Genomic DNA, 24,096 nt, shown 5'->3' with positions numbered 1-24,096 from the left:
TTCCCAGCAGAACATTGCCCAAAGCATGGCACTATCTCCGCAGGCTTGTCTTCTTCCCATAGTGCATCCTGGTACCATGTGTTCCTCAGGTAAGAGATGCACATGCACCCAGCCATCCATGTGATGAAAATGTGATTCATCAGACCAGGCCACCTTCTTCCAATGGTCTGTGTTCCAGTTCTGATGCTCACATGCCCATTGTTGGAGCTTTCAGCAGTGCAAAGGGGTCAGCATGGGCACCCTGACTGGTGTGCAACTATGAGGCTGTATACACAACAAACTGTGATGCACTGATAAGTGTTAACTTCTTTGAGCAACAGTAGCTCATCTGCTGGATCGGATCACACGAGCCAGCCTTCACTCCCCACGTGCATCAATGAGCCTTGGCCACCCATGACCCTGTCGCCAGTTCACCACTGTACCTTCCTTGGACCACTTTTGATAGTTAGTGACCACTGCAGACCGGGAACACCCCACAAGAGCTGCAGTTTTGGAGATATATCCGACCCACTAACAGGTGCCATGATGAGGTGATAATCAGTGTTATTCACCTAACCTGTCAGTGGTGTCACCTGTCATCTAAACAATTAGAGTGTCAAAGAAACATTGATTCATTTTTCCACAATTTAATTCAAACATTGAAACTTTCATATATTTTAGATTTATTTAGATAATTTAGATAATTATGGCTCACAAGAAAATCAAAAATCCAGTATCTCAGAATATTAAAATATTTCATAAGATAAAAAAAAATCATGTAATTCAAAAGTAATCATTCTAAAGTTGAGTGTTGTGCTTTCAGAGCATTTGTTTGTTTCTTTTTTCTTTTGTGCACACACACACGTACACTTTTTGAATTATTAAACAATACACATGTATAAACATACCTAAAACTTATATAATAATCTATAATATTATAATATCTATAACCTTTTAATAAGAACTAAATATAAATGTACATAAGACATGGATGGGTATTTTTTTCATTTCATTGTCTGTACTGCTTATCCGATCTATCATCAGGTCATGGTGAGCCTCAGGCGTCATCGGGCATCAAGGCAGGATACACCCTGGACGGAGTGCCAACCCATCGCCGGGCGCACACACACCCACTCTCATTCACACACTAAGGGCAATTTAGAGCCTGCAATCAGCCAAGAAGCATGTCTTTGGACTGTGGGAGGAAACCGGAGCACCCAGAGGAAACCCACCAAGCACAGGGAGAACATGCAAACTCCACACAGACACAGTGAGCGGAAGCGAGACTCAAACCCAGGATGCTGGAGGTGTGAGGCGAATGTGCTAAGCCACGTAGGCACCGTATGGATGGGTGTGATCAATATAAATAAATACAAAATGAGTTCTGATATCCACTGATTTTAAATCATGTACATAATCTCACACAGTGGGAGAGACAGTTCTCGCATTACTCTTTACTAGCAGGATCAGGTCTAACTTTTACAGGTGATTGAAATGAATGATTATTCTGTACATAGTACACAAACTTATTTGTACTTCTATAAACATGTATTACACACACACACACTCACAGCTTTGTACTCTCTCCTTTTAATCCTCGACAAAGTGTAATACACTATCATCTATTCGTTGAAGATATTTGTACTAATGTGACAGTAAACACATGCATCTGTGCATTTTATTTTCTCCGCTAAACTAACTTTACTAGCTACTGATCTCAGGGTTTTCTTTTAAGCTTTACTTTTCTTCATATCCTTATACACATTAAATGAGAGATCTAAAAATCACCAAATTGAGAAGTGTAGTGTTTTTCTCATTGCTTTGAACTGTATTCTTCATCATTTAGAAGGAGCTGATTTTTGTAGTAGCCTGTAGTATTTAACTTACAAAAGTAAAGTGTTTTGTTCATTCATATAGAAATAGCATACTTTATAATATTGGAAAAGGTTCGAGAGTTTTAACATTTATTACTTTTTGAAATAAAATTGAATCAACAGTTTAACTTAGTAAACAAGAGTTTCTCTGGAATTTGAACATCAACTAGGACGTTAATGTAAATAAGTTGAAGGTGATTGTTTTCGCTGTGAATTATAATCTTTGTCTTATGTAAGTGCACTACAGAGAGGATAAATTACTGCTAGTTTGCTGCACTGCATGTGATTTAATGCAGTAGAAAAGCATGAAAACATAACAGTGATGAATTTTCAGCCAAAGTAAATTACAGGAGTGAACGCTCCCAACGTTCACCAAAAGAACCGATTCAAAGACTCGACTCATTCCTGAACGACTCATTACCTGCAAAGACTCCTCCTTCCTAAAGTGAAAGTGTTTCTCCCTCAGCTACGACTACATTTTGTGGAGCGTTATAAAACGTCAGAACAAAATTTCTTAAGGCCGAAATGGAGATATTTATGTCACAAAACAAATACCGTTGACTAAAGGTGAGTTAACTCTTCATTAAAAACCACTTTATATACGACGAATGTGGATATATTTTAAATTAAGCTGTAAAATTAGCTGTAGGAAATCTGTGGTGCGTGAAGGACAGGTATAACCTTACCTGTAAAACAGGTTTTGTCGTGTATGTACTATACAGACCTTTCAGTTTCTTCTCTTCATTCTTCAAGAGAAGCAAACATAATGTGTTTTTAAAATATGTCTCGTTACATTTTGCTCTTTCCAAGTGTATATAGGCTGTAAACAGGTGTTTTATGGAGCAAGCAGAACCTGAATTTGTAATGTTTGGGGGAAAACTAGCAAATTCACTCTGGCAAAAATGTAAGCAGTTTCAAATTTAATAACTGAAAAAAGAAAAGAAAAGAAAAATACAGAGCAATTAAAGTAAACATCCGGGATATCCACAAAGAATAAATGAGCCAGGCTCTAATAGAACTCAATCCTGGCTACGGGGCTTCACTTATTAATCGTATTTTATGGTGTTAGTCAGAGGAGCAGTACAGTGGCATTTTCATTTTTAATTTATTTGTGCTCAAATTAATTGACACTCAATAGAAACTCAAATTAAATGACAGTGTAACTTCTTTAATAATCTGATATTATAGGAGATAATATAGCTTCATCAGAAAATTCAGCCATGATTTAAGATAACAGCACAATCAAGCTAACTGCAGTAGAAACTCATGAGAGCAGCTCTCACTTTTAACAAATATTTATTTTCAGTTTTGGTAAATAACATGGTTTTAATTTAAAACATTTATCAGCCCATGGGCTTTGTGTTAGACAGTGCTGTATCTATATTTCATGTGTTATTGAATGAGGAACTCAAGATACTTTGTACTTTTATTTGTCTAAATGCTACAAACATTGATCAGATGTGATTAGTATATCATTATTAGAAAATGTATTGTTTGGTGTAGATTTAATTTACAAATATACTTACGCATTCACCAATAGTCTATAAAAGGTTCAGTACTGAACTGGCTGCTGGATTATCCTATTTAGTTTTTTTTGTAAGGATCAACCACTAAATGACTAGATCAGAATCCTCTTTTAACTTTACTTATGTAAGTTCCAGGGTTCTGCTTAGCCACATTTTCTTTTAGGTTATTCTGTCATTAATGTCTTTTATATATATATATATATTTATATATATATATATATATATATATATATATATGTATATATATATATATTTTGATTTTTCAACATCAAACCTACACTAAATGGAATGTGGTGAATATTGCTCAATTGTGGTACAGTTAAATCTGTTTCCTCAGTGTACAGGTTAAGCAGAGGGTGAGAGTTTTTGGCATTTCTGGGGCAGGATGCTGGAAAATATACTTAAGGCTAATTTTTGGGCAGTGATACCTTAGGGCATCTGGGCCAAATCTCCAGGCCAAATCTGGCTAAAATTTGAGCTAGAATGACTGTTATCTGGAACATGGGTCCTCATTTATTAACCAGGTGTATGAATAGTTTTGTGTGAAACCGATTCAAAGAGTCATTCCCACACAACACATCACCTGCAATGACTCCTCCTTCCGAAAGTGAGAGTCTCACCCTCAGCCTTCACTCCATTTAGTGGAACATTATGACTTTATACAAGAAGAATGAGGATATATCGTAAAATCAGATGTAAGAAATAAGTGATGCGTGGGGTACTGGTACAGCCTTATCTGTAAAACAGGTTTTAATCAGCTACATATGCCTTTCAGTTTCCTGTCTTCAGTTTCTGAGAATGTTTGCAGAACACAGTTTTTTCAGTGTGGAACACACAGTGTGTTTTTGTGGGACTGTAAATGTTGTTGTGTGGAATATAGTTAAACCAACCCCTCTTTCTGAAAGCAAGGTTAATCTAGCCTTAAGGAAATTGTTAGAGGTGATAAAGTTTAATTAGTTATTTGTCTTGTATTAGATCCACCGAAAGATGTTTGTGCATGTTGTGAATCAGTCAGCTAGCCATCAACAGGAAAAGATGATACTGAGTGGGTCAGTTTTGAACAGATGTTTGTGTCTTTATGGTCCTAATATTGTAACTGTTAGGTTGTTGTTGTTTTAAACAGACTGAAGGTGACAAGCGATGGTATCAGGTCCTGCATACAAATGGACAAAGAGGCATATACTAATGCAATCACAGAAATGTGATCTCTGTCTTTAAGCTGTAGTCTTAGTAAGCTTAGTCTGTTCTTTATAGCCTAGGCTTATTTAAATTAGGTTAGTTATTTATTTAGTTATTTATTGATTTCGTTATTTACTTAATTTAATTCAGATGCTGTTTTCATGACTTTGTACCTGGTGCTATTATCCCTTTTACGCAGGTAAATATTTGTGTGTGTGTGTGTGTGTGTGTGCCCTAAAAAGAAAAGAAACAAACAAAACCTGTACAGCTGCATACTTTGTGCTTGTACTATTCTTAAACTGTGAATGCTTAACACTAAGCTTTCCGCTTTCAGCGCTATTACCGCTAAGTATCTAAAAGCCGCGCCTCTACAATATACATGCTGCTACATTACCCGTGCTTTCAGGAGAGAGTCTCTGAATGCAGAAGTTACGGTGTGTTTATAGACTTTAAAACTGTATGGAAAGAAATCAGAGTCAACAGAACCTGAACCTGAATTTGTAATGTATACATATTCAGTTTTAAGTTGCTTGATAGATAATCAAGCAAAATGAAAGTGTAACGTGTTTAATCTCTCACTGTAAGACATAAGAAATTGCTTGTTTTTTAGCAGTTATTTTTCATTAGCAAATCCAGCCATGTTTTAAGACAATAGCCCAAGCCAACAGCAGTAGAAACTCTTGAGAGCATCTCTTCCCAAATATTCCTTTCCAGTTTTGGTACAGAGGATGATTTTACTTTAAAACACAGATATAAATTGATTCAGTTGGTCAGATAAGGGCAATTAACAGGCTGGTTGAAGCCATGTACTGTGTGCGAGACAGTGCTGTATCTGTTTCATGTGTTATTGAACAAAGTACTCGAGATAATTTGTAAAGCTGAAGCAATGCTCTTTTAAGAACTATCACAAAACAGAAGTACTTCAGCCGCTGATACAAAATACATTGTCACTTCTGTGCATGTGTGTATTGTCTCCAGATTCACTGTGACCCTGATCATGCTTAAGAAGAAAATGAATGAATGAATGAATGAATGAATGAATGCTTGGATGATGAGAATGTGAGAGGTCAGTCTATGTGTGTAGGCCGATCACTCAACAATGTAAATGTTACAGCGCCAGATTTCAGGCAGTGATTCACACAGCATACGTGGTGGAGGTGGGGTTACAGGCATGTAAACTGCTCACAGAGGGTATTACTCTTTTTTATCAACTTTTTTAAAGACCCTTTTTTAATTAAATGAGCAACATTTTTCTATAAGGATAAAGATGTAAAAATGAATTTAATCGCACAATTGTTTGTGTGTTTTCTAAGATCTATTTGTTTGTGTGTGATCCATTCCAGCAGAAGAGATCAGACTCTTCAGGACTCAGCTGTGTGTTTGTACAAACTTTACTAATATTCAGAGATGGAGACTCCTGATCTGGACACAGATAATGTTTCTCCACCATCAAACAACTGGTAACCTACAACATCCTTGTATTCTAGTCATTAAATATTTATAGCTTATATTATTTAGTGAGTACACCTCTCACATTTTTGTAAATATTTTTTTATATCTTTTCATGTGACAACACTGAAGAAATGCCCCTCTGCTCCAATGTAAAGTAGTGAGTGTACAGTCTGTATAACAGTGTAAATTTGCTGTCCCCTCAAAATAACTCAACACACAGCCATTAATGTCTAAACCGTTGGCAACAAAAGTGACTACACCCCTAAGTGGAAATGTCCAAATTGGGCCCAAAGTGTCACTATTTTGTGTGGTCACCATTATTTTCCAGCACTGCCTTAACCCTCTTGGGCATGGAGTTCACCAGAGCTTCACAGGTTGCCACTGGAGTCCTCTTAGACTCCTCCATGATGACATCACAGAGCTGGTGGATGTTAGAGACCTTGTGCTCCCCCACCTTCCATTTGAGGATGCCCCACAGATGCTCAATAGGGTTTAGGTCTGGAGACATGCTTGGCCAGTCCATCACCAAGGCAGTGGTGGTCTTTGAGGTGTGTTTGGGGTCGTTATTATGTTGGAATACTGCCCTGCGGCCCAGTCTCTGAAGGGAGGGGATGGTGCTCTGCTTCAGTATGTCACAGTACATGTTGGCATTCATGGTTCCCTCAATGAACTGTAGCTCCTCAGTGCCGGCAGCACTCATGCAGGCCCAGACCATGACACTCCCACCACCATGCTTGACTGTAGGCAAGACACACTTGTCTTTGTACTCCTCACCTGGTTGCCACCACACACGCTTGACACCATCTGAACCAAATAAGTTTATCTTGGTGTCATCGGACCACAGGACATGGTTCCAGTAATCCATGTCCTTAGTCTGCTCGTCTTCAGCAAACTGTATGCGGGCTTTCTTGTGCATCATCTTTAGTAGAGGCTTCCTTCTGGGACAACAGCCATGCAGACCAATTTGATGCAGCGTGCAGCGTATGGTCTGAGCACTGACCGGCTGACCCCCCACCCCTTCAACCTCTGCAGCAATGCTGGCAGCACTCATACATCTATCTCCCAAAGACGACCTCCGGATATGACACTGAGCACGTGCACTCAACTTCTTTGGTGGACCATGGTGAGGCCTGTTCTGAGTGGAACCTGTCCTGTAAAACCGCTGTATGGTCTTGCCCACCGTGCTGCAGCTCAGTTTCAGGGTCTCGGCAATCTTCTTATAGCCTAGGCCATCTTTATGTAGAGCAACTATTCTTTTTTTCAGATCCTCAGAGAGTTCTTTGAACTTCCAGTGACCAGTATGAGAGAGTGTGAGAGTGTGATAACACCAAATTTAACACACCTGCTCCCCATTCACACCTGAGACCTTGTAACACTAACGAGTCACATGACACCGGGGAGAGTAAATGGCTAATTGAGCCCAATTTGGACATTTCCACTTATGGGGTTTGTCACTTTTGTTGTCAAAGGTTTAGACATTAATGGCTGTGTGTTGAGTTATTTTGAGAGCAGAGGGTCATTTCTTCAGTGTTGTCACATGAAAAGATATAATAAAATATTTACAAAAACTTGAGGGGTGTATTCACTTTTGTGAGATACTGTGTATTAATGAAAATCTAATATCTAATAATAAAATCTAATATTAATGAAAATATTAGTCATTTTGAGTAAAATTACTTCCTCTTTATATTAACAAGTGAGTTAAAAACAGTAAAGAGTGTATATAAATGAGTAAAGCACTGTGTATAATGTTGTACAGTAAACTCCAGGGAGAGAGATCAGAATCACCAGCACCCAGCTGTATCTCCATGAAGAGTGATGAGTCTATACTTCATCCTCTGGAGTTTAAAGATGGAGACTCCTCACTTCTAGACAGGTAACATCTCCTCACTGTTAATGTCACTGATAAAGTCACACTTAAATGGAAATTTAACTAGATAAACAGGATGACAATCAAAATTCTACAATACTTTTGGGGTCTCTGTATGTTCAGTCACTGCAGGGTAGACTATTGCTTAGAATCATTTAGCCACTGACAAGATACCAAGCCATATATGTCTTCCAGAGTTCCATTTGAAAGTGTTAGTCTGGCCAAATAGTACTCTTCAGTGCTAATTCAAAGTCAAAAAGCTTTTGTAACAGTAATAGTGATGTGGAAAAAAATACAAGGAATTTTGGCAGTACTGCAAAAAGTGGTGCTGTAAACATAGATGTATATTAAATATGAGTATGTGTGTGTGTCAGTTCAGTTCAGTGCAATTCTGGATATTAAGTAGTCTGCCTTGAGGAAAGAAGCTGTTACACATGGCAGGTGGGTGAAGAGTGTGTGTGTGGGGTCCTCCACAGTGCTGTTGATTTGTGGATGCAGCGTGTGGTGTAAATGTCCAAGATAGAGGAAAGAGAGACTTAGATGATCTTCTCAGCTGTCCTCATTATCTGCTGCAGGGTCCTGCAATCCAAGACAATGCAATTCCCAAACCAGGCATTGATGCAGCTGCTCAGGATGCTCTCGTTGGTCTATCTTAATAATATATAGATAACATGTCAAATAATGTCAGTCTGATTCCTAAATATGCTTCTCAATACATTATTTGGTCAGATTCTAAACAAAGAGATCATTTGTTATGTGAACTGTGTCTCTTACTAACCAGGTTTTTACACACACATTAGTACATGTGTGTTTATGCACTTTTCATAAATTACCTTTTTTTTTACCATTATCAAATACATTAATTAGATTCTGTCATTCTGGAACAGTGTTTTGAGCCTCTTAGTTCCGGTAAAGGGAAACACCAATGCTACAAATTGCCATTTTTATGTAGTGGTTGTGTAATTCACTTAATGAGTAAATATGAAATCATATTAATGACTATTATTCAAAAGCTGACAGTCAGATTCTGTTCATTGTAAGTAAAATTAAGTAATTATTACATTTCAAAATTTAATATTTAAGTTTATATAAATCACTAAATGACTGTGTATAATGTTTTGCAGTAAACTCCAGCAAAAGAGATCAGAATCACCACCACCCAGCTGTATCCCCATGAAGAGTGATGAGTCTATGCTTCAGCCTCTTGCTTTTAAAGATGGAGACTCCTCATTTCTACACAGGTAATATCTCCTCACTGTTAATGTCACTGCTAAAGTCACAAAGGCATAAAGGCAAATTTAACTAGATAAACAGGATGGCAAACAAAATACTTAAATTATATGACTGACCTTTAATAAAGCCACTGTTAAGTGTCTAAAAATGAAAATTTAATAATAAAATAAAGAAATATTTTTCCTGAAAAGTGTGCTTGTGGCATGTTTCAAATAAATGCCACTTGGCTGAAAGTTCAAACATTTGTGTCGTTAAAGTGTCTAAATACTTTTTTGGGCTGCTGTATGTAAGTACTGCAAGAATCTTTTGGACTTACATCAGAATTCACTCAGTAAATCTACAGAGCTGCTGTGTGATCACTGTAAGATGTGAGCATGGATGTTTATAATAGTGGGTAAATTTTAGATTTTAGATTTTAGATTTTGTCTGGAGTACCCCTTTAAAGACAATGCTATACCGTCAATAGCAGCAGAAGTCATACAGAAAGACTGCAGACTGAAAGAAATGTATATTTTTTTTTTTATAAATAAATGATATTGCTGCCTCATAGCCCCAGAGTACCCAAGATTTCTGCACTGTGTCTGTTTTTTTTTATCTGTTTAGAACACATTACCTGTTAATTCAAAATGATGTATTGAGTGACATTCTTAACAGCTATATAGAAATAAACCTAGAATAACTAGAATGAAAATAGGACCAGAATGAAACACCCCAACACACATTACACATAGACTACATTGCTTATTTGCACTACATTACTTGTTTGCACATTGTTGTATATATTACATCACTATGTTTCTTTTGTGTTTATTTCATTTGTATCATACTTATGCCTATTTCTATTTACATTCTATTTAAAGTGCCAATTCTTGTGAGCTGCTAAATGTTGGTCTAAAATGATTACAATAAAGATCTATTCTATTCTATTCTATTCTATTCTATTCTATTCTATTCTATTCTATTCTATTCTATTCTATTCTATTCTGTGTTTTTTCTTGTGTCTGTCATGTTTTGTTTTTAGTAGTGTGTAAAGTTATGGCTGAAGGTTAGACTATAGTGTTAAATTGATGTAACTGATCAACTACATTTTTTGTTCACAGTGTTCTACAGAAGGCAGGAGACAGAACAGAAGTGGTCATCACAGATACAGGGTAAGATCCAAACCAACATGACTGTGACACTGACACACTGGTGTTATAAACCTCTCTGCTGTTATTAACTACAGAGTCATTAGATTATAGAAAACATACAGTAGATGAAGACAAACACATAGTGAGAACATCATAAAGAACTATCTGTGGTAACCAGTCAGAAAAAAGTGATCTTAAAGTCTAATAATTGAAGCCCATGTCTCACCACATCTTCCTGCTTCACCATATCACAGGAACCACCCAGAATCTGCTGCTGTAAATGAAGTCCAGAAAAGGTTCAGATTAAATCTGATGAAGAAGTTTCAGTGTTTGAATGGAGTGATGATAAACCTGGGAACCCAAACACTCCTGAATGAGATCTACACAGAGCTCTACATCACAGAGGGAGACAGTGGAGAAGTCAATAATGAACATGAGGTGAGACAGATGGAGGCAGCGTCCAGGAGAACAACAACAGAGGAAACACCAATCAAATGTAATGACATCTTTAAGCCTTTATCTGAACAAGACAAACCCATCAGATCTGTGCTGACAAAGGGAGTCGCTGGCATCGGAAAAACAGTCTCTGTGCAGAAGTTCATTCTGGACTGGGCTGAAGGGAAAGCCAATCAGGACGTCCACCTCATATTTCCACTTCCTTTCAGAGAGCTGAATTTGATGAAGGACCAGAAACTGAGTCTGATGGAGCTTCTTCATGTCTGTTTTAAGGAAACTAAAGAAACAGAAATGTCCAGTTTGGAAAAGGTTCTGTTCATTTTTGACGGATTGGACGAGTGTCGTTTTCCTCTAGATTTCCAGAACACAGTGAGAGTGTGTGATGTAACTGAATCAGCATCAGTGCAGGAGCTGCTGATAAACCTGATCAAAGGGAATCTGCTTCCCTCTGCTCTCATCTGGATCACCTCCCGACCAGCAGCAGCTGATCAAATCCCCTCTGAGTGTGTGCATCGAGTCACAGAGGTACGAGGGTTCAATGACCCACAGAAGGAGGAGTACTTCAGGAAGAGAATCAGTGACCAGAGCCTGGCCAATAACATCATCACACACCTGAAGTCATTAAGAAGTCTCTACATCATGTGCCACATCCCAGTCTTCTGCTGGATTTCAGCCACTGTTCTAGAGAGAATGTTGGGTGAAGCAGAGAGTGGAGAGATCCCCAAGACTCTGACTCAAATGTACACACACTTCCTCATCATTCAGACAAACATCATAAGAGAAAAATACTCCAAGAAGCAGGAGAGTGATGAAGAAATGCTTCTTAAACTGGGACAACTGGCTTTTCAGCAGCTGAAGAAAGGGAACCTGATCTTCTATGAGGAAGACCTGAGAGAGTGTGGCATTGATGTGAGAGAAGCAGCAGTGTACTCAGGTGTGTGTACACAGATCTTCAGAGAGGAGTTTGGGCTTCACCAGAGTAAAGTGTACTGCTTTGTTCATCTGAGCATTCAGGAGCATCTCGCAGCTCTGTATGTGCACCTGACCTTCATGAAGGAGAAGAGAAATGTCCTTGAGCAGTATTGGGGCTTTAAATGGCTGAATAAATTACTTATAATCAGAATCTCAGATGTACACAAGAGTGCTATAGATCAGACTTTAGAATGTCAGACTGGACATCTGGATCTTTTCCTTCGCTTTCTTCTGGGTCTCTCACTGGAGTCCAATCAGAAACTCTTACATGCTTTAGTAACACAGACAGGAAGTAGCTCCCAGACCATAGAGGAAACAGTTCAGTACATTAAGAAGAAGATCAGTGAAGATCTTCCTACAGAGAAATCCATCAATCTGTTCCACTGTCTGAATGAACTGGGTGATGATTCTCTAGTGGAGGAAATCCAACTCTACCTGAAATCTGGAAAACAAAGTGACCTCTCTTCTTCACAGTGGTCTGCTCTGGTGTTTGTGTTACTGACCTCAGCACAGGAGCTGGAAGAATTTGACCTGAGTAAATATTTCAGTACAGATAAGATAACAGAAACTGTTGTTCTGAAGATGATGCCTGTGATTGCAGCATCCAGAAAAGCAATGTAAGTAAACCTGAATATAACTGTTCTACTGTTACAGTGTTAGAAAGAGAGAAACTGAAAACACTCTGAATAATATGGAGTTTGGGATGTTTTGTAAATATGTTCAGTGCTCAGTGTAAATGAGTACACCCCCTTTGAAAAGTAACATTTTTAAGCAGTATCTCAATGAACACAAAAATAATCTTTAAAATGTTGACAAGACTAAGTTTTATATAATATCTGTTTAACTTATAACATGACAGTAAGGTTAATAAAATAACTTAGAGAACAAGATTTTCAGTTTTACTCAATTTAGGGTGATGCAAAAGTGAGTACACCCCACTGAAAGTCTCTGGAGCAAAGCTAAATTTTAGACTACAAATGTCTATTTTAACAAGAATTCAACCACAGGTGAGTCTAATTATTCATTACACAGGTGTCCAGCAGACAGCTGACTATAAAAGGGTGTTACTTAAAGAAAACCCCTTCCCATTTCATGCTGTTAGCAATGGCACCACGTGGAATAGAAATGTCACAAGAAAATAATTTCTTTACACCAGAAAGGTGAAGGCTACAAGAAGATCAGCGAAGCTTCAGTCAGAATCTTTACTGCACACATTTCTTCTCAGCACAATAGCTAACTCTCAGTAAAATTAGTGAGCTAACAAAGAATATAACAGGCTTAACCTATAAACCATTATAAACACAGGAGAGTGGAATTATAAATCATTCTAAATGCCGGAGAGGGGAATTATAAAGAACGTCCTTAATGTTCTGTATATAGTCAAGTGTTGTGTAACCTTGAGATTTTTAGCAACTTATGAATCAGCATAATATCAATTAACACTAGTTCAATTAACACCTTCCTACCAAAGCCATCTAATGTTCATCAGCAGTCATCACACAGCAGTGTCATATATCTCCATGTGTTCTTTGTGGGTTTGTTAGAATTTTCATGTTCACATAGAGAAGAAGCCTGAGCCATGCTGCTACCGCTACCTCTTCTGATATCAGGGTAGCTTTTTGCCAAAGAAACACAGACAGAGAGCAAAACTCTTTGAAATTCATATTTATACAGAAGAAAGGTGTTATCTATAGGTAAACAAAAGACGTCAGCAGAAACAGAAATGGTGATCGACATGTTCACTGGTGGTTTGGTGAGTTTATTATATCTAAATTACAGAAGAAGAAACTATCATGAAGTGTCTGTGTTCAGCACATGTTTATCAAAACAAAAAAAAAATTTCTAGGACATCACGGTCATAAGATGAGGTCTTAAAAAATCGGTATCACATGGTTAGCCCAGGGCCACCGTCAGAGCTTGCCGAGATATATTATGAATATATCAGGGTTCATCCTCACCAGCAGACTCCAACCAGAAGTAGAGCATCAGGATGGATCAGGCAGGTCTGGAGAAAAGAAGCAGTCAGGAACAATGTGTTCTGGACTACTGGAGCTTGTTTATTCTCCTACTGGAATATCCAGACAGTAAGGCATTACAATAATCCAACCTAGAGGTAAGAAAAGCATGAACTACTGTTTCTGCTTCATGAAGTGACATATTTCTTATCTTTGCAATATTTCTGAGGTGAAAGAAAGGCTACCATAGTGCTATTATCTACTTGAGCTTCACATGAAAGACTGGAGTCAATAATCACACCAAGATCTTTTACTGCTGATCAAGATGAAACAGAAAGACCATCTAGAGTTAATCTACAATCAGAAAGCTTACTACTAGAATCCAGTAGTCCACTGGTCATGACCGGAAGTATAAAAAAAAAGGTTGGCCGGTGGTGGCCAACACTGGGGTGTGACTGAGATGAAAGACAATGGTGCTGCTTCTGGGAGCAATTTGGAAATGGAAATAGGGTTGTTTGGTGGGTTTTTGAAGGTGGTAGAAATAGTAACTGGACAGTAGTGCAAAATACGAAAAGGAAGAAAGCTGGAAGTAAAACATTTGAATTAGATACTGACAAGAACAAGTTAAGGGAAGTAAGGAAAATCATAAGGTAATGATGAAATTTCTGAGTGAATCAATGAATACACTAAACCCAATCAAAGTAACAAGGCACTGAAGGAAGCAGTAGGTAAAAAAGAAAGCACTAAGGTTGAAAAAATATACAGCAAATAAGTTTAGCTGGTCTAAAATTTTTAATGAGTAAAAAAGTAGTGTGTACAATAATGAAAGAAAGGAAATGGGTGAGAGGAATCATTACAGAGGATAGAAAAAGAAATATGTCTGGGGCATCAGTACCGGATGTTAAAAGACTAAAATATGTTAGAAATAATGAGAAAATGGACAGTCTTTCAGTGATGAAATAGTGCTCTAATAAGATCTACAATAGATTATGGCAGCATTGTTTATTCTTTCACATCAGCATTGCAGATTAAAAAGATTGAAAGAATACAATCACAGGCTGTAAGAATTTGCGGTGGGCCTTTCAGAACTTCACCAGTAGCAGTGTTACAGGTGAAGATGGAGAAATGCCTTTGGTAGTTAGGTGGCAATAACTGAAATAGTTTACTGAGTATCAATGAAAGGACACATCAAGATTCAAGATTCAAGAAGCTTTATTGTCATTTCAACCACATATAGCTGATGCAGTACAGAGTGAAATGAAACACCGTTTCTCCAGGACCTGGTGCTACAGAAACATACAACATAAAGATCAATCACAAAAACAACACAGAGCTAGGACCGAAGTTTGTCCAAGCCACATAAAGTGCAAAGTGTGCAGCTAGGTGCAAACAAAGCAATGACAACACAGTGCAAAAAACAATAAGTACAAAAAAAGACAATACAAAAACATTTACCCTGTAAAAATGTTATTAAGAACTGCTGGGAATATGAATATTCACATGTAGCCAGTTTCAGATGGGATACTAAAAAAGAGGCAAAAAGAATGGGAATTTCTGATTATAAAATTAGTCCAACAGTGGCAATATCAGCTGTACCTCCTTGGTTATTCCCAATACCAATGGTTGATCTGTTCTTACTGGAAGAAATAAATAACCATCAAAGAAAGACTACGAAAGATTTATTGGTGAGACAGTATTTAGATCAAGAGTATCATTATTGTACTCATATATATACTGCTGGTTCAAAAGATCCTGAATCTGGGAATACAGCTGCAGCAGTCATCCCAGAGATGGACATTAAAATAGGTAAAAGAACATCTGATTTCTTATCTGTTTATTCCTCAGAACTGATTGCACTTCATATGGCCCTTAAGGTAGTTTAGGCTGTAGGAGTGAAAACCTTATTAATGTTCTCATTCCACATTTTAATGACATCAGCATGTGGAAGCAAGAAAGTGAGCACAATTACTAAATCTAATTAATATTAATTATTTAACTGGTGTTCTGTGTTTTTTAGGGCCCGAGCACCGAAGGAGCAAGGCCAAAGGCCTTGCACCGTAGGTGCGGAAGCCCTATTGTTTTCTTTAGAATTTTATATTTATTTTTATTTTTTATTTTTTTCAACCTTTCGGGGTATTTTGGACCCCTTAACATGCTCAAAAACTCTTGAAAATCAGCAGACAGGTTGAAATCTGCGGCCATTAGGACGTCACTGTGGTTCGGCCCTGGGCGTGGCACACACCCGTTACAGCGCCCCCTGGAAAATCTTGCTGCATAGCTGATACACACTTACACGTATCCACGTACAACTTGGGAAACACTTAGATCTCATTGAACTGAACAACTTTCACACTGCATGTCATTAAGTCTAATCCACAGGAAGTGAGTTATTTTGAGTTGTTTGCAAAACGCACCCAATGGAATTTGAAATACTCCTCCTAGGGAATTGATACAACCGCCACCAAACCCAGGCTAATATGATCTCAAGACATTATTATAACCGCCACCAAACCCAGGCTAATATGATCTCAAGACACTGATACAACCGCCACCAAACCCAGGCTAATATGATCTCAAGACATTTATACAACCGCCACCAAACCCAGGCTAATATGATCTCAAGACATTATTATAACCGCCACCAAACCCAGGCTAATATGATCTCAAGACATTTATACAACCGCCACCAAACCCAGGCTAATATGATCTCAAGACATTGATACAACCGCCACCAAACCCAGGCTAATATGATCTCAAGACATTATTATAACCGCCACCAAACCCAGGCTAATATGATCTCAAGACATTTATACAACCGCCACCAAACCCAGGCTAATATGATCTCAAGACATTATTATAACCGCCACCAAACCCAGGCTAATATGATCTCAAGACATTATTATAACCGCCACCAAACCCAGGCTAATATGATCTCAAGACATTTATACAACCGCCACCAAACCCAGGCTAATATGATCTCAAGACATTATTATAACCGCCACCAAACCCAGGCTAATATGATCTCAAGACATTTATACAACCGCCACCAAACCCAGGCTAATGTGATCTCAAGACATTATTATAACCGCCACCAAACCCAGGCTAATATGATCTCAAGACATTGATACAACCGCCACCAAACCCAGGCTAATATGATCTCAAGACATTATTATAACCGCCACCAAACCCAGGCTAATATGATCTCAAGACACTGATAATGTAAGTTGATGAGGGATTTTTGATCTCAAACGGTTCAGCCGTGAGAAGCCCTTAAACTTATGGCGAATAAAACGAAACAGGAAGTGGCTAATAACTTCAGTGTACATTAAGTGATCTACATGAAACCTTAGGATTATGTTAAGCACTGAAAGCTGATCACACTGATATGACAACTGTGAGTGTCGGTCATAGCGCCACCAACTGACAGCAGGAAGTGTGTCACTTTTTGAAATCTCTAATATTTTGTCCCTTACTTTCACCTGATTTGGTTCAAAATCAGTCAGGATAATATCGGGACATGGCTGATGTCAAACGGTGAAGGAATTTTTGATACCTTGAATCGTGTTACTATGGCGACGATTTACATGAGAACATAATAGAAGAAAATTAATCTTCTCATATCTTATGAGTGGAAAGGCCTAATGTTCCAAAATATTTCCCATAGAGAGTGTACATGTTTATAAGAAAGTCCAGTGTGGCTCGTCCCCGGGCGTGGCACAGGGCTGTCACAGCGCCCCCTGGAACTTTGTCTGAAATATAGCTGCACAGCTCATATTCACTTGCACGTATATGCATGAGAGCTGGTAAACATTTAGATCTCATTGAGCTAAATGATGTTCATCCACCAGTCATGGGATCTGCTTAACAGGAAGTCAGTTATTTTGGGATGTTTGAAAAACGCACCCAGTGGAATTTGATATACTCCTCCTAGGGGATTTGTATGATTTTGACCAAACAGGGTCCAATATGATCTGAAGACATTGAGGATCTAAAGTTGATGAGGGATTTCTGATATCTCAAACGGTTCAGCCGTGAGGAGCCCTCAAACTTATGACGAATAAAAGGAAACAGGAAGTGGCTAATAACTTTGGTGTCTATTGTGTGATGTTCATCAAAACTCAAGTTTATGTTAAGAGAAGAAAGCTGATCACACAGACATGACTACTGTCAGTGTCAGTCATAGCGCCACCAACTGGCAGCAGGAAGTGTGTCACTTTAAGAAATCTCGAATGTTTTCCCTTCCTTTCACCTGATTTGGTTGAGAATCAGTCAGAATAATGTCAGGACATGGCTGATGTGAAACTGTGAAGGAATGTGTGATATTTTGAATGATGTTGCTATTGTCAGGACATAATAGAAAAAAATTAATGTTCTTATATCTTAACAGTGGAAAGCCCTAATGTTTAAAAAAAAATGTACATAGAAAGAACAACTGGTTGTGAGTAATTCTGCTTAGTTTCATGATTTTGTGATGCTCAAACGGCTCACAACAAATTTTTACATTTATCAGTGCATTGACTGGACATGGTTTTGGCCTGACTCCTGCAGTACTAGACTCTGTCCACTAGAGGATCTTTCCACTTCATTTTTATTTTTTTAAATATGGCTTCATGTTCACAATTTATATATACAGAGTCAACCAAAAATGTATATATAGACTTCAAGAAAAGAAAAAGTAGGCATTTTTTCCTGGGTGACTCTCTCTCTCTGTATATAAACTGATACAGAAATATAGTTTAGAGGGAGAGTCATTGTCCCTTTTCACATCACTGGACATTGCTATGATCTGTTTCATTACACCCAAACTGTCACTTTTGCCCTTATATAGTTTAGACGGAGAGTTAGTGTTTTTGTTGCCATCAGTGGACTTTGCTGTGATCACTTTCATTAGACCCAAATTGTCACTCTTGTCCTTTTGGTATTTCCCCTTTTAATGCATGTACCCACTGTGCTCACTGTGTCTGGTGCGCCTGGGCGGCGATGGCACCATGTAGTGATGGTCCATAGTGCGAGGGCCCATCATTGCTGCTTGCAGCTATATTTTCTTTTTGTGTTTTTACACACCAGATATATCACCAAATGATATTAAACTCATGGTGTCTCCTGGAGGTCCAGGGGCCTTAAACTAACACTTATACCACTTACAGGAAGAAAAGGCCCTGAGGATGTTTACAACAGATGTATCGATGGTTCAGTTTTAGATGTTGTCTGCAGTGTCCCTTTAATCATATTGTCTAACTGGTGTTTGTACTTTCAGCATTTATGAGAATGAGAAGGTTCAGTGAAAGCTTTGAGAATGTGTTTGATCATTTGCACTAGTGTGAGTTCATTATGTTTTATTTTATTTCCTTCAGTATCAGCTGTGATTCACTTGGAGTGAAAAGTTGGTCAGCTCTGGACTCAGCACTCAGATCAGAAACCTCCAATCTGAGAGAACTGCATCTGACTGTGAAAACACTGGATCTGTCCAGGAATAAGCTAGGAGACTCAGGAGTGAAGAGTCTCTCTGCTGTACTGGAGAATCCTCACTGTAAAGTGGAGACACTGGGGTAAGATCATCTCTCTGAGAGTCACAATAACTCAATAAAAGCAGTAGTTATATACAAATAAATAACTAAATGAGTAAATGAGAGAAAAGTTTCTGCACAACCCGTCTCATTAATCTTAAAGCCAGCAATACTTTTGCAGCTCAACTTAATAAAAATAATTCTAAATAACTACAGGGGCCTGGGCCCACCCATTTGGAGTCCTGGCCCACACAAATAAGCTTATAATTATAATGTTACCATTATTCATAAACCCAGTTCTCACTCTCTAGGAGCTGCTGCGTTAAGAAGCTACACTGAGTGATGTTGCTTAGTAACATTTTCTGTATGGTGTGTAGCCATGTATTAGACTAGTTCAGTTGAGTTTATCTTCTCTGAAACAGACGCTACACCATGTCTTTCCCCCTGAAACTCTTACACAGTAGTCAGAGGATATAATAAGATGAAATTTGTTTCAGTTTCTGTTAACACTGAAGCATGCTGTGCATGGGGCAATGCTAAAAAAAGTCATTTGCAACTCCAATAAAAACACTGATCCAAAGGATGGCTGTGTATTTACACGTCATCTTTAATCACATGAATTAGAATAGGCCTGCTTTACTTTTATCAGTGGAAAGGCTTTCACTCTAGATTAATGTGTGAATGAATTTATTTAATAAATATATGATGGAGCAGTGATCCATTCTGACTATTTCTTCACTTGAATAAAATTATTTTAAATATCACCAAACCAAATAATAATCAGAGAGTTATAATGGTTTTCCCAATAGTGAAAATAAATCTCAGAATATAAAACAATTTTTGTGATTTCTCTGGTTTTTTTTAAACGTTTTGTCCTAATATCATTGGTTACATTTTCCTTTGTGATTTAACTTCATAAACTATAAGAAAATGTATGTTTATATAAGAAATGCTATGTTTGAAATGATAGACCTGCAAATGTTAACAGTTAAATTAAACAGACCTCATGGTCTGCTTATGACACATGGAAGGCAGTGTCTGCACATTACACACTTCCTGGTGTAGTCCATGCACACTAGGCAGAACAACCCTGTTTTGTTTATGTTGTGTCATTATTGATTGGGAAATTTGCATAATGTATGATTTAGAAAATGTTGGGTAAGTGTACAGTAGCTAGTGTTTCACTGAAATTGGCTTTAATTGCCAAAGCACCAGTAAAACATAGTAATACAAATATCTGTAAATTTCTTTTGCCTAGTTTATGCAACCAATAGTGTTTCATTTTTTGATCCCTTAGAGTTGTGGCTGTGTGTGTCTGTGTCTCTGTGTGAGATACACAAACAATTGGCAAATGATAGTTAGATCCATAGACTTGTAATTAATTGTCCACTTTTTGCAGTCATTTAAGTTCTTTTGAGTGACTGCTGACTTTTGAGTTTCTTTTCAAACCTGTGCCCCCATTTTACCCAGGCCCACTAACTGTTTACAATCTGACACTTTTTTGCTCAGTGTTAAAAATCTGTTAATGAAGAGTGTCTTGTGTCTCTCTTAATTAGAATAAATCCTCATGTCATTCAGAATAATGAAATCATTTACAAACACATCATCTTTAAAGTAAGTCTTAAACCAAGATAATCTGTTGATGAAGAGTGTGTCATTGTGTCTCTCTACAGGTTGTGGGATTGTGGAGTCTCAGGTGAAGGCTGTGCTGCTCTGACTTCAGCTCTGAGATCAAACCTCTCACACCTGATAGTACTGGATTTGTCTGAGAATAATCTAGGAGACTCAGGAGTGGAGAGTCTCTCTGCTGCACTGGAGGATCCTCACTGTAAACTGGAGATACTGGGGTAAGATCACCTCTCTGACACATGACCTGTTCCTCAGTAAGACACATGCTCTAATAGTGAGACTGGAGCAGACGTTTTAGGTTCATCATCAATGTCCTGAGGAGGAAGATTGTTTCTTTTCACTGCACACTGATGATTTTCCACAGACTCTGCTGTGACTGCAATGTCTCTGAAATTACTGTGAAATTTACTAAAACACTGTAACTAATCACACAAACTGCAGCTGAGACACAAACTAAATGTACTGCATGAGCTGCATGGGATAAAAGATGCTTGACATGGAAATGGTGTAGAAGAAAATTCTGTAGGTCAACAGTTTAAAAAGAAAATTTGATATTTGACAACCAGCATGAGCTAACAACAGGAGCTTTCAAAAACTGCATTTGTTTTGTTCTTAAAGCTGAACTAGTGTTTATTCTGTCAGTGAATGTTTGGGTGTGTTACTCAGTGTCCCTCAGGTTGTGATAGACAGATATGTACTTTCCTGCTAAAATGCAGCTCTCCTTCACTTCTCCTAACAGAATATGTTTGTCAGTGTTAGACGAGAGAGAACTGAACTTTTTACAGTATGTTGCAGCTCTGTCTCAATTCTGTGCACACTCTCTTCTCTGGAGAACGGTGTTATAGAACATTCTACCAAGGTTACATGACTGTAGGTAGGCCTGCAGCTCCCAAGCTACACTAGTTCCTGATTGTTAGATGGACTTTGTAAGGTTTGTTCAGTAGCTTTATAGAAGCTTCCCAGGATCTTCTTTTTCTTTCGAGTGACTGAATGATTGTTTGCTTTAATACGGGAATCTGCTGCTGCTGTGCTGTTCACATGAAGCCATGAACTTCTGTGAGACTGTATTTCAAATCGTGTTTGAAAACACAACACTGATTGGTCAGTAGTGAACTTCCAAAGAGAGTGTGATCGGTCAGTCGAGGTGAAAAATTACTTGTGATGGTCACTTGTGATTTGGTTTATCATCTGTAAACTCAGTCCATAAGAAGAATGAACAATTTACAGCTTCACCAGACTGATGATTTCTACTGCTAATACATCAGTATTGCATATGATTATGTTTAATTAACTGTGGGAGGCAAAAATCATGATCTCTGTTAAAATATTATTAATGGTGCAGCTGTAATGGACAGAAAAGGTTTATTCATGCCTTACATAGAAGCCGAGGTCTTGTTGTCAGAGTCTTCTGATATTTCAAGAAGAAGGTGTTAGTTTTCATGAAGAATTGTATAAGAATGAATTCATGCTTGAAAAAGCTGTTGATAAAGTAGGGCTGCAGTTATCGATTATTTTTGGAGTCAAGTATTCTACCAAATATTGCAGTGATTAATCGAGTAATCGGATAAAATAGACATTTGCATTTTTAAACAATAATACTATTGTGTAATGGATGACAGAAAAGACAGGTATGCTAAAACAAAGCACTTTTATATCCAAGTGTTCAGCACTGAGGCTTGCCCAACACATAGATGCAATTTTCCCAGCAGCTGAGAATAAACGTTCTGAGGGTGTGGATGTGGCTGGGATATTCAGAAACTACTTTTGGCAGATTTGCCAAGGTTGGATATCGTGCTGCCTTGATCCACCATGACAGTGGATTATCTTTCTTGGAGAGAGGATGTTCTCCAAAGTACTGTAAGACTTCCCTCTGTACCACCTTGTTCTGTTCATGCTCATCCTCTTCATCACTAGAGTTGGGCTCTGATGATTATCCCAGAGTGCTGTGGAATGATCCATCCTTGGTATGTGTTGATGGGTCCTTTTCCATTAGGCTGGTGGTGTCTTCCATCTATTTTGCATTAAACTGCCTTGCTTTCTTTTTTTAAGGTCAGTCCAATGGTCTGAATTGTGCTCTGAACTTTAAACATTTCATCGGCAGGCAAGACCTTGAGTTTCCTGAACTGGGATTGTGGGATCCAATGCAGCAGCCAGCAGGATAGTGTTAGGATCTTCAGGTGAAAATACAAACAGGTCCTTGCACCTTTCTGTGATCTGTTGGACCACATCTGTCTGTAATGTCTTTACTGTAGCAGTTTCAATTGATGAATTGTTTACTGACTTCTTGAGGTTTTGTACCAGCTGTGGAAGAGCAGGGAGTGTAACACTTTTCCCCACTCAGAAATGCTGTGGCTCCTTCAAATGGCTAAAGGATTTGAGTCAGCTACTCACTGAGGCTCCACTGTTCTGGCTTTAGATCCAAGTAGTGGTGTTTTCCTCTTGGATTGCCTTCAGGATCAAAAAAAGCTGCAGTCATGGGCCATCTTTGCACACTGAGCCTGGACAGCATGCTGTTTCAGGTGCTGTTCCATTGAGTACTCACATCTTGTATGAGCATTAGTTGTGGCGCTCCCATTTGTTGCTGTTTTTGTTCAAGTTTGGCACAAGCCAGTTCACTCTTCTTAAAGTGTTCAACGAGACATCTGGCAGCACCCACACAACTACTGATTGTTTTGTTGTTTTTAAGTGTGGTCTGCAAAATCAAATTCAGGGTGTGCCCTGCACATCTCACAGAAGCCCACCCAGGCTTCTCTTTCAAAAATTTTGTTGCCACCACTACATTGGCCCCATTGTCATGGACAACTGCCTTCACCTTTTCAAAGGGAATGTGAAATTTGGCAGTAACCTGCTCAAGCCACTCGGCAATGTTTACAGCTGTGTTCCAGAGGTACAGTATTGCTGTAAGGGTGAGGGACTTCATTTCCCAATCATCCCCCAAAAAGTGGCATGTCACCCTGAGTTAAGCTTATGTGGCCACACTTGTCTAAATGTCTGCTGTAAGGGCAACACTGTCAGTCTCCTTGAGAGCATTCTTCCGTTTCTCTTGGATTTTGTCATATTTTTTCTCCATCATACTTGTGAAGTAGGTTCTTGATGGAATGTTGTACTTTGGATTAAAAGCAGGAATCATATTGCAAAATCCAATGTCCTCCACCATGGACAGTGGGCGCATATCTGTAATGAGCATGTTCAAAATGCTGTCCAACACTGCAGCTTCTTCAACTGTGCATGAAGGCACTGTCCGAACATAGTTGTCTATACACCATGATTTACTGAAAAAAGGAAAAAATTTACCTAATGCACAAAATGTAATACTGCAGTCTAGTCCTACTCA

General features: G+C 38.4%; 1 protein-coding gene across 4 annotated transcripts in view; it reads left to right on the top strand.

Annotated features, from left to right (window-relative positions):
* The first annotated feature begins 2,273 nt into the window (after nt 1-2,273).
* Nucleotides 2,274-24,096, top strand: part of LOC131370165 (NACHT, LRR and PYD domains-containing protein 12-like) — a 41,026-nt gene continuing 19,203 nt past the window's right edge. The window contains exons 1-8 of one of the 4 annotated variants that reach the window (XM_058417326.1): nt 2,274-2,420; nt 5,905-6,018; nt 7,770-7,886; nt 9,005-9,121; nt 10,214-10,264; nt 10,498-12,288; nt 18,981-19,175; nt 20,807-20,980. In XM_058417326.1, coding sequence (XP_058273309.1) covers nt 5,966-6,018; nt 7,770-7,886; nt 9,005-9,121; nt 10,214-10,264; nt 10,498-12,288; nt 18,981-19,175; nt 20,807-20,980 — 2,498 coding nt within the window. In that variant the 5' untranslated portion in view covers nt 2,274-2,420; nt 5,905-5,965. Of the gene's footprint in view, nt 2,421-5,153; nt 5,750-5,901; nt 6,019-7,769; nt 7,887-9,004; nt 9,122-10,213; nt 10,265-10,497; nt 12,289-18,980; nt 19,176-20,806; nt 20,981-24,096 lie in introns of those variants that run through there. The other 3 variants (XM_058417325.1, XM_058417329.1, XM_058417327.1) reach the window with 3 other exon arrangements.

This window comes from Hemibagrus wyckioides, linkage group LG19 (genome assembly GCF_019097595.1).
Source record: "Hemibagrus wyckioides isolate EC202008001 linkage group LG19, SWU_Hwy_1.0, whole genome shotgun sequence".
NCBI classification, from domain to species: Eukaryota; Metazoa; Chordata; class Actinopteri; order Siluriformes; family Bagridae; genus Hemibagrus; species Hemibagrus wyckioides.
The sequence above is the reverse complement of the archived record's forward strand: the minus strand, read 5'-3'. Positions and strand labels throughout refer to the sequence as shown.